General features: G+C 41.2%; 1 protein-coding gene across 1 annotated transcript; it reads right to left on the reverse strand.

The window, feature by feature from the left end:
* Positions 1 to 3,792: 3,792 nt before the first annotated feature.
* Positions 3,793 to 8,057, reverse strand: LOC109510908 (uncharacterized). Its single transcript, XM_019861589.1, has 4 exons — positions 7,635 to 8,057; positions 6,804 to 7,025; positions 5,275 to 6,457; positions 3,793 to 4,982 (listed from the first exon to the last, which is right to left on the reverse strand). The coding sequence occupies exons 2-4, from the start codon at positions 6,940 to 6,942 to the stop codon at positions 4,796 to 4,798; spliced, it is 1,509 nt and encodes a 502-aa protein (XP_019717148.1). The 5' UTR covers positions 6,943 to 7,025; positions 7,635 to 8,057; the 3' UTR covers positions 3,793 to 4,795.
* Between the last annotated feature and the right edge of the window lie 3,963 nt (positions 8,058 to 12,020).

Below are 12,020 nucleotides of genomic sequence, written 5' to 3' on the forward strand. Positions count from 1 at the left end.
CACACTTTAATCACAGGACACTTTATGTGTCCCCAAATGCATTCTCACACTGATTTCAAAAATGTCTTTAATTTTTTTGTAGGTTTTTGAGGTATTTTTATTTTTTGCTTTCAAATTGACCTTTAAAAGCCTGGGCAATCCAGATTTTAGAATACGTTGTAATTTAGAGCTACAGTATTACGTTAAAAAAAATTTAAAAACAGACACTTTTTGACCAACCTAATGCTTGATTTATAAACATTGCTTGATATATTACAATATTACTTAGTATTCTTATAATTAAAACCTGATGTGTGAGAGAGAAAAAAAACTAGGACAGGGTTGGAATAAGCGCTCAAAAGTCATCTTGTCTCCTTGTATCGCTCATTTAAAAAAATGAGTAAAAATGTGTTGATCAGTGTTATCATTCTAGACAATTTTATAAAAATAAAATGTAGTTCAGTGAGTTGTTGTTTTTTTAAGGCACTTATTTTGATTTTATTTCACTGATGAATTTTTTTCTTTTTCAATTTTAATCACTAACAATAAGAACCTTAAAATAGTCTCCCTTAAATGAACCAATGCGGCTGGCCCGGTAGTCGAGTGGTTAGGGCGTCGACGTCCCAGTGCGGAGATCGTGGGTTCGATTCCGGCTCCGGCCTTCCTGTGTGGAGTTTGCATGCTCTCCCCGTGCCTGCGTGGGATTTCTCCGGGTACTCCGGTTTCCTCCTACATTCCAAAAACACGCATGGCAGGCTGATTGAACACTCTGAATTGTCCCTAGATGTGAGTGTGAGAGCGAATGGTTGTTCGTCTCTGTGTACCCTGCGACTGGCGGGGAGGTGTCCCCTGCCTACTCCCTGAAGACAGCTGGGATAGGCTCCAGCATGCCCTGCGACCCTTGTGAGGATAAAGCGGTTCAGAAAATGGATGGATGGATGATGAAATGAGCCATTTTTAAGGGGTGGTCCTGTTTGATGCAAATGAACCTCTGCTCATCCCAACCCGCTTTGCAGAGGGGCCAATACCAAGTACAGCCTCGTTACCAAGACAACCTGGGCAGAGCTAATGTGTCAAGTGAACAACCCAGAGTCTGAGGAGAAAAGCAAGCGCCCATAAAGATGAACTCAAAGCATTATTTCTATTTTCACTCACGGAGGCAGTACTTCACGACCAGGCTGCCAAACTACACTTGTTGCACCAAATTCAAAGACTCCATGGAGTAAATGTGAAACCTCAAAATTATTATCACTATTCTAAATGTTACTTCAGGGCCTTTCCGCCATTGGTGAAGACACACAGAGAGCTGACGCATTAAAAACAGAAAGGACAACATTAAATGGACAATTGAAAAAGGAGGACACGGATGCACTTCGGACATAATGGGAGTTCTCGACCCTTCGCAGTCTGTGAGGGATCTACGCTTAGTGTAGCCGAACAATATACATACAGTACATACAATACATCTTTATTTATATAGCGCTTTCAAATCCGGAACATTTTCAACTAACAGTTGTAGATTTATGTTCATTGCCTCAGAGATGGTTGAGATTGCATCCCTCATAATGGAAACATGACGTCTGTCCTTTATTTCTTATCAACAGACATAACCAGACTTCTTTGTTTCATTTAATCCACCGACATCAACAACCATTCACCCGGCATCCAAATGCCACCCACATCCACACAGCCGCTCAGAATGAAACGAAACCCGTCTCGCTGGTACAAACATAGCTTGAGAGAGCTGCAGGCCATTGGAACAATACTCATCCACTGTTCTGCTCCACCACCACCACCACTGGATGTGCGCCGTAAATCCTCCCCAGCCCACATAAACCCCCTTGTTCTTGTTTTTGCTTCTTGCATCACATCTCCCAGTGCCATGCTCTTCCATCACACACACACATACATAGATTTATACACACACACACACACACACACACACACATATTCAGTGTGTGTGTGTGTGTGTGTGCGTGTGTGTGTGTGTGTGTGTGTGTACTTTATATTACGCAAGTATACTTTTTATAATTTCTCTGGCGCATGCTGTTTGTCACACCAAGCAAGTTGCTGCAATTAGTTAGTATGCTGAGAGGGACACCTGGTGGTGGAGGATCCGCTTTGGGTTTTGGAAGCTGTTTACTCCAACAGACAATGTGTCCGTGGCTCCCTGTACAATCAATCTCATGTGCCAATCAATCAGGTGTTGTTTGCTCGCCAGCGTCCCTGTCCGTCGTCATGGGGCCCGAGAATGGTTATCATGATACGTGGAATAACAATAAAAGGAGGGCCTTTTATTGTTATTCCACGTATAAATGTAGCTTCCTTAAACTGCGCCATTCATGTGAAATTCGCAACGTCATTAGAACGGTATTGTAGGTTTAAAAAATATATATATATATATATATATATATACATATATATATGCTACTTTTGTGACGCGTCCAATGTATATAATCGATATTTAAATAGCGCTTTCACAACAGCCACAGCTGTAACAAAGAAATATGTTAATACGGTATGTTATAGCATAACGTAACATGTTCAATAATCTTTCCAGAACATACCAAGCATAATGTTCCGTCCAGAACATTTAACATAAAATAAGAATAATCCAACACATAAAATCGAGCAGGAGATTCACACACTCTCAAGTTCATTTTGTACTATTTGCAGCTTCAGACGATTTATTTCACAGCACTCAGAATCAAGTTTCACTAACACATTGTTAAATGAATAGGCTACCTAATTTATATCATTTATATATATTTTTGATTGCCAGGTGCTTTACAGCTCCCAGTCGATTTGCATCTAATTAGACGTGCGTGCGAGCGTGTACATGACGTAGAGTTGTCGATTAATGTTTATCTGTACAGCATTATATTTGCAGTATGTATGGAGTTCAAAAAATGTGATTCCTAAACGGCATAACTCAGTCTCATCTCTTTTTTTTCAATCTTTAAACTATAGCTACATTTTTAATTACCTTTCACCGCAGTGTACCACTTCATTCGGTGACAAAAAGCCACTTTCCACCTAGATCTCATCTCAATATGATTTCTCATACTAATTTAAAAAATTAAAAACTCATTTGTTTTCTTTGACTTTTGACTCACCATGGCTCAAACTTGATTTTAGTTGTTTGTTTTTGTGCTTTCTACTGTCGTCATTATTAATGGTTTATTCTTGTATATATGATATTTGCTCCATCTACAACACTTTGTCTAAAGTGGTGGTTGTTTTAAAGTGCTCCATAAATACAGTTGAGTAAAATTAAATAAGTACACTTCTCTGTCACGTTATGACCTCTTGCACAATATGGAGATACTCTTTATAAATATAAATCCATCTGAATTCAATGAACAGGAGAGCGAATCGACACTTTTCATGTCATTCCCTGTCAGCCCAGTTCTTTATTCTGATGGTTCAACTTTGCATCTCTTGCGCCTTCATGAAAGTATTGTGCGATATTGCCTCATGCACTTGAAAGGCCTTCAACTGCTGCGAGAGATACCAAGAGACTTCACTCAAACACACACACACACACACACACACACCCACCCTTAGCTGGAAGATGATATAGTCAACTTCTGCAGAAAAAGACAGGATGTTTAGTGGAAAGGTGTCAAGTTTGATCCAGCCCGCAGTAGCCGAGCGACACAAACTACAATGCAGCCACCAAGAGCAAAAACATGGTCATACTGCAAAGGTCGCCAGCCAATCACAGAGGTCATACAGGCATTCGCACACATACAACTAGAGAAAATAAATAAATAAATAAATAAATAAAATAAATAGAGTCAGAGCCAGGGGTGAATGAGACATGACTGCTTTATTTGGCTGTAATTCACCTGATGCATAATTTCCTGACATCGGCATTGATCAATAAAAGGACCTGAATTCTCAGAAATATCAAATTGGTCAATAACAACAATTCTGTCCAGTCACACTCATTGTGAGTTTATTGTTGCGTGATTGTTTTTTTCGCAAAATACAGCCAGAAAACCAAAGGCAGAAGAAGAAGGTGAGGAATTTAGCTGGGACAATGAATTATTTAGTGTTTCTCTGAGCCCCAAAACCAAAACCTGAGTATGAATCACACTGGCGAAAAGAGAACAAAATCTTGACCAGATGAGGTGGAGAGCTGGAAGTCATGCAGTAAACAGAACAATGCCTTCAAATAACACTCACTCATGCTGTTCCCAAAATCAAACATGCATTGGTTATTTCAGTGGGGTTAAGAAGTGCAAATACACAATAATTGAACAATACAAATCCCTTTAATGATTCTGAATATGAATACTTATAGAGCATGTTTACATACCTTTTCAACAATCCCTCTCTTCATCTTAACGCAAATGGTAAATGAATATTATTCAGTAAAAATAAAATATAATATCTATATATATATGTATATAATTTTGTGCGGCTCTGCCTTGATGCCACCAATGTGTGTGTCACAAAAACCACACGCAAATTCAAATGACTATCACTATTTTTTTTTTCTCAGTCGCAAGCGCAAAACTCAGAAGTGATCACAAAGGCTTGTGAGTTCAATTGGGGTCACAGTGGTCACGGACAAGTTCAGCATCTCCTCTGGAAATCACGTCACTAAGGCTTTGTAGAGTTCATCGACACCCTTTTTTCTGCTGTTCTTGATGGAAGCTTTGTTTTTTTTCCTGCTCTCCTCTGGGCAGATTATTAAAGTCAACATATTTTTTTTTTATACCAAAACCATGCAACTACCAGTTCATTTGAACAAGACTTGAAACCCATCTGTGTTCTTGACTTGTTAGGGGGTCAGCGTGGGCGCTTTTTAGGCACTGCCATCTTGTTTGAGCCGCTGACTGCGAGCCTTGTAGACCTCGATGAGTAAATCTTTCACATACTGAATCTCTCTTTCCACCGATTCCGCCTTGTCGCGAAGTTCCCTGTTCTGCCCTTCCAGTCCATGAAGCTCCTCTTCCAGAGAATCCAACTCTGCTCGTTTCCGCAGCCTGTACCTGCAGAGGAAATGTGTTTGTTGGAGTTACTTTTGGTTGGTTGCCTGGCATCCTGATGAATGAGATGAAAGAGGGTGGAACCTTTTGGGATTTCTCTTGGGATGTAAGGAGTGAGGAGTGCCGACTCATGTCAATTTACCGGACATACATTATCATACTTAATGAGGCTACTTCCTTTGAGCACCAAACAAACTCCATGTCAACATTTGACATTGAGTAGCCCAACTTCAACATCCAAAACACTCAAGCGCCATGATAAACAGTTAAAGCGCGGGGGGGAAGACAAGTTTACCTGTGAGCAGCAGTTTTGTTCTGGTCTCTCTTCTTCTGCTTTCTCTCCCCAGTGTTCAAATCCAAAGAAGCGGTACCGACCACAAGCGTTGATTTAATGGAGCACGGCTCATCCTTTAGCCTTTGGGTTGGGCGGTGGATGGGAGCGCCGAGGAGCGTCCCTTCGCCCTCTCCTCTGGACAGACATTCGTAACTTTGGTCCGCAAGGCATTCCGGATAGAGGTAGTGGCCGTGTTGGGGCTCCACGGCTTGCGACGGCTGGTCGAGTTCACCGATAAAGCTATGATATGGCTCTGTGCTGGCCATGGATTGGTGGAAGTAGCTGTCGGCAGCCATCATTGTCTCTTGGGGAATACTTCCAGACAGTCCTCCATCTTTGCTGCAGTGCAGGACCTCGAGTCCGGCGCTGTCATAACTTACATTGACCTTCACGTTGTGCATCAGCTGTCCCTCTCGCTTGTGGTGGCCGTCGTAGGAGCCACCCAGGCAAAAACTTCGCGCAATCTCTTCACTGCAAAACATTCCTTCGGAAAAACAATAGCTCTCCTCTTCCTTCAACGATAAAGCACATTCTCTCACCTTCTTGATGCCACTCAGGCTGTTCTTGCTCACCGTCTTCAACGTGGAGTAGTGGTTCACAGAAAACTCTGTGCTTCCTGAGTAACTTCCCCTGGTGCCCCACGAATCCAGTCCGACGTCCTCCCCGACTTTCACTGCCTCGCTGATGATTCTTCGCCCACTGTTGTGGTGGTAACGGTGGTGGTAGTTGTATGGCGCAGGTCGCGCAATTTTGGATCTGCCCATAGGACCGCTACAGAAGCTGGCCAGGTCCAGTTCCCCTGTTGCCAAGGTAACAACCACAGGGCTGGTGTCTGATTGGCCGGTCCCATATGAGCCATAGGGTAACTGGTAGTAAGACTGCGAGCCCATAGCTTGGGCACCTTTGTCACATTTCGAGGATTTCTCCAACTTGCTGGCCGTGGCTGTGGACTCGGAGCGGAAGTAGTCCTCCAGCTGAGCTAGCTCCTCCTGCAAGAGAGAGGTCATGACCTCCAGGTCTGAGGGCACCTTGACATCTTGTTCTAATGGTGAGGGCGGAAGGGATGAGCTGGGAGACGACTCGGTGGTTGACACGAATGAAGACAAATCAACTTTTTCCGTCATCCAATCTGAGTGACCATCACCTACAAAAATAAAGATTCAGATGAATAAAATCTCATTTGTTCAGAATTTTATAAAAAAATGATTGAATAAAAAGACTCAAATGCAGGAAAAAAAATCAAAATGCTTAATTAAATCATGTAGGGAAAAACAATCAATGTTGAAATCAAACAAAAGAAAAAAATAAAAAATAAGAACTCCCAATAAAATCCAACAACTAACCGATCATCTGAAAATGATTGAACAGCATCGTCTGCATTCGATAAAAATCCACTTAGCTGTACTCACTGTACGACATTAGTCCCGTGCTGCACTGCGGCTCCGACCTCAGGATGTGGAAAAATAAAAAAGCATCTTGGAAAAACTCACCAATTAAGTGCTGCCTTTCCACTGGCTCCGCCCCCGTCGTGGGCCGCGATTGGCTAGGGCTAGCCTGCCGGAGAGGGAGAACGTGAAGTCCGCCTGTGAAAATGGGGTGAATTTTCCTGCGAAGGATCAATGCCGCCATTGTATCGTCTGCTGCGATTAAATTGTGAAATGGCCCGAATAGTGCAATTGATGGATGAAGTAGTCATGGAAACACCTGAAGACCTGAGAAACAAAAATAAATCATCTGTTACAATTTTTTGTTTTCTCCTTCGGATGCTACAGAACAAAAAATTAAATAAAACACATTTACACACATAAAAAAGACAAAAAATTGAATTCCACAAAAACTGAATGTGAATCACGGTTTTTAAAGCCACTGTACAATTTAACACGTTAAAAAAGTTTTGAAAAAGAAAGAGTATTGTACTTAAAACAGCTGTCACTGATGTCATTGGAACAAATTAACAATATCCGTTTGAAGAACGACATATGTCTTAAAAAAATAAACAAAATGATTTTTACATTCCATAGAAAACATAAAAACTACAAAACACAAAAAAAATAATGATTGATTGAAACGTTTATGAACATGTTGCATAAATCGACAGTTTTTTTTTTTTTATTACCTGAATTACCTGAAGCAACAAGATGTATTTTAAAAATGGAAAACCAACTTATAACATGTCATTCTTGGGTTAAAACAATCCCAAAGAAATAGTTTGAGAGTCAAGTGTCAATTTAAACTGAGTCCGTGGGGTTTAAGAGCAAAAAGTAGGCACTGATGTTCACCGCTAAGTCACCCGCCCCCCCCAAAAAAAAAGTTGTACTTACCCCATAGTTCTGTGTGGTGTCAAGTGCGTTGCAAAAGCAAAGCACACGGAGTTTAGAACGACGACGGAGACGAAGCCACGCTTTAAAAAGCCATATCTTCCCTTTTAGGAAGCCAGCAATTGTTCGTGAAGCGATATTAGCGGCAAGAACACTTGAAGACACAAAGTTTTTAAGTCGCTTACTTCTCCAACTCCAGACGCCCCGACCGGATCACATTTCATGAAATCACTCCGCACTTTGCAGAGTTCAGCCGCCTCTTACGTCATCAATTCGACGGGACTTTCCCGCTACCAAGAGACTTTCGACTCACCATATCACTTTTGCATTCCGTGTTTTCTTTTGCATTTAGGTCGTTATTGCTACGCATTCAAGACAATTACTCAGCAATTAATAAATAGTGGCAAAGAAAATTTTTCACAGCGGGAGAGCATCAGCACACACACACGACGCCACAAAAAAAGCATAAAGTAAGAAACTGTTTCCTTGAAATGAAAAAAAAATCCAATGTACGTAATAGTTTGTCTTAAATGTTGAATTCAAAGTTGGCCTCTGCCACACGTTTAAATGAAGAGTGCGCAGAAGTTCATTGCATGTGGCTCAGACAGCGGCACTAGGTTTCGGTGCGCCTAGGCGGAAGGACACAGTATTGCAGCGTGAAGGTGTAACTTTAGTTGCAGCCCTGTTGCATCAGATGCGCAGGGGGACTCAACACCGCGGTCTCACCATTGGCTTATAGTCGGAACTTTTTTTTGTGTTTGTTTTGTTTCTATTGGCCCTACCATCATTCTTACACTGATTGCTAATCATTTCACATTAGCACCAACGAGGGAGAAATGTGTTACTGAGCTCCAGAAATAATCTAAGAATATAATATCCTTGTCAGATATAATTAAACAGCTATTGCACTTAAGCTTATTAAACGTCTCTTTATCTTTATGCTTCCTTTTTTTATTTAATGATCAGATTTAAATTAATAAGCATGCGATTGTGGGATAGGACACAAAGTGAAATACACTTTCAGTTATAAAAATTGATAAAATGATTGCTGCACACGATTAACATATTGCCCCCAAGTTTTTCGAGATCTGTTTTGTTTCCTTTTTTAAAATATTAAAATAAATTGATTTGAATTGAATAATTTTTCATGATTATCTTTACCTTTCTTTAGATCTTTTTTTTTTGGTTCAACAATGTGGTTCTTGGAGTGAAATGTTCATACATCATTGCACAAATATATAATACAGAAGAATATAGCAACAAAAAAGGTAACAAATAGCATAGAGGTTTAAAGAGGTTCCAGGTCTGATTAGACTTAGAGTTTTTCCCGAATGCTTAAACTTTAACAGTGATTCTTGGAGCACAATTTCTAAAACTATTGATGACAATTGCAAAACCACTTTGCAAATCCAAAAGGACAAACACTGCTTTCCACTGAGTTTGTCATTCTGTAACACACACTTTGCAAAAGTGTGAGTTCATTCCATCCGCCCAGCACTCTTTTTGCAGAACTAGAACACACAACTCAGTGCTTTAGACTCAATTTCCAAATGATTAAGACACTCCCTGCAAAACTATACACATTTATGGATACTATTTACACTTTTCTGTCCATTGTCTGGTCACACTGTCACAGGAAATACTGATTTTGATAATTAGTTCACTTTGTAATCAGCCTGAGCGCTCTAAAGAAGCCACAGGTAATGTGTTGGTGTGGAGTACAATTGAGGGAGCAGAAAGAGTGAGAATTAGAGGAGGCCGATGAAGAAGACGTGGAGGTGAAGAAGCAAGATGGAGAGGACGAGGAGAAGGACAAGAAAGTGAATGAGGAAGGAGAGAAAGAAATAGAATTACGGATGACATCAGAGTTATGACAATGGACCGTGTAATCAGCCATCGAATAAGCCAAAAATACTTGAAATTTGGCCTTAAAACTGACTTAAAAAGTGACTAGCACAAAGGGGAAATATTGGAAAGTATAAGCAGCATTTCAATTCATGTTACGTTTGTTAATTGCAAAGCTAGTAGCTGAGTCGTGTCGTTAACCAAATTTATTATCTCAAGTTCTTTTTGGAGAATAGACTGTCTATACCGCCCTCTCCCCACCATTCCAGAACGGCTCCATATTCTCTTGTTTTCTTTCTTTTTTTTTTTTTTTACCTGAACAAACAACGCAAATCTCCATCGACATGACTTTGACAGCTGCTTGTCCCGCCTCCCTGACGGACCTGCACCAGTGGACTGAACCTTGGAGGAAGCATGCAATGATTGGCCAGGGTCTGGTCAGCAACGCATTAGTAGAATGACATCTTGCCTGGTCCAATACACAGAACGAAATTTATCTGCTAGTCTCGACGGCGCGACCGTCGTCCATCCATCCACTTTCTACCGCTTACCAGAGTCGAGTCGCTGGGGCAGCAGCTTTAGCAGGGAATCTAAGCCCAGACTTTCCTCTCCCCAGCTCTTCCCGGGGGATCCCGAGGCGTTCCCAGGCCAGCTGGGTGACATAGTCCCTCCAACGTGACCTGCGTCGTCCCCGGGCCCTCCTGCCGGTGGGACATGCCCGGAACACCTCACCAGGGAGGCGTTCAGGAGGCATCCTAATCAGATGCTCGAGCCACCTCATCTGGCTCCTCTCGATGTGGAGGAGAAGCGGCTAGACTCTGACAGACAAGACCTTATGTATAGGGAACACGAAAGTCATACATGTTTTTCATTCTTCTTATCAGTGTGTAGTTAGCATATTTGTGTACTTTCTAATATGACATCTTGTGTTTGATATAAAATTTTTTTTTTTTTTACGTTATGGTCTGAAGAGTTAAGTAAGACTTATTTTCAAGAGAAGTACAGCGTTTTGCCAATTTGGTGAAAGGTTTTCGTATATGTGAGAAGAATTTGGCAAAAATAGGCAATAGTTACCAAAGTTGTTGTAAGAATCAGAAAAAAATGTAATAACAACAGTACCCCATAAAGGGTTTGTAAAATGTTTGCTCAATGTAACTCAAGTTCAAGTCAGAAACACTTGCAATGCATTAATGCAGCTACAAACAATTTTCAACATCTCATGGATCACTGTTAGGCCCGTTCAAGCAACTGCCAAACTTAAATACATGTTGTACATAACTGTACAGGATGCAACTCTTGGTTTTCTTATCAAATGGAATTTGGAAATTGATGACCCTACTACCTTCTTTTGTGGAGTTTGCATGTTCTCCCTGTGCTTTCTCCTGGCTTTTTCCAAAATTCTGAAATCATGCTTCTTAGGTTAATTGACTCTTAATTGCCCATTTGACATGAACGTGAGTGTGAATGCTTGCAGTTATGCGGCTGTATACAGAAATATGGACACCCCCCCCCCAAAATTGCAGCGGCAATTGCATCACTCAAACAATTTATTTAACAGATCGAGCATGTAAGATGTGAGGAGGAAGAAAAAGACACAAGCAACAAAAGACTACACCTACCGAGCTAATCTACCCAATGCAGGTACGAATAACTAATGCGAGTGGGTGAAACAAAAGAGGAGCTAGCCATTGAAAACAAAAAAACAAAAAACTAACAATTAAAAACAACTATCGTACATTACACAAGAGGATTGGCACGAACCTACACAACGATAAACATTCCAGCAACTAGCTCCTCTGACTGCAGGGCTTATACACCTAACTAATTGTGATGACATGTGCGCTGGAGACTCCACCCCTCCATCTGTCCCAGTAACTGAAAGAAAAAAAAGCAGATCTACATACCTGACTGATCAAAACAGCTTGCGATTGACTGGTTAACAGTTAAGGGTGGACCAAAGTCAGAAGAGAATAAGGTCCAGTTGACCCAAATTGTGACACAGGATAGAAAATACACTACCGTATTTTCCGCACTAAAAGGCTCACCGAAAAGCCTTCCATTTTCTTAAAAGCTCACAGCGCGCCTTAAAATCCGATGTGCCTTGTGTATGGTCATTACGGCAATATTTCGACACCAAAATGGCTCCTTGCTCGAGACATGCTGACAAGGCAGAGTTCAAACTTAAGGCGATCGGTTTCGCAGTTGAGCACGGAAATAGAGCAGCGGCAAGAGAGTCCGACGTTAATGAGTCAATACTACAACTTGCTATTGGTGAAGTGAACTGTGTCGTGCTTTATTAAATACGTTTTACTGACATCTGATTGTTCTGTTGAAGTTTCCTTGAGCGTAGCTCCATCTAGTGCATGCATTGTAGATTGCGTCTTATAAAGCGGTGCGCCCAATGTATGAAAAAAAATTACAAAATAGGCCATTCATTGAAGGTGCGCCTCATAATCCAGTGCGCCTCTTAGTGTGGAAAATACGGTACCCACAAAAAAGTTGGGGTATTCGACGAGCCTGAAACACATTCAAACCTTTACAGGT

Source organism: Hippocampus comes, unplaced genomic scaffold (genome assembly GCF_001891065.2).
Source record: "Hippocampus comes isolate QL1 unplaced genomic scaffold, H_comes_QL1_v1.1 scaffold122, whole genome shotgun sequence".
Lineage (NCBI taxonomy): Eukaryota > Metazoa > Chordata > Actinopteri > Syngnathiformes > Syngnathidae > Hippocampus > Hippocampus comes.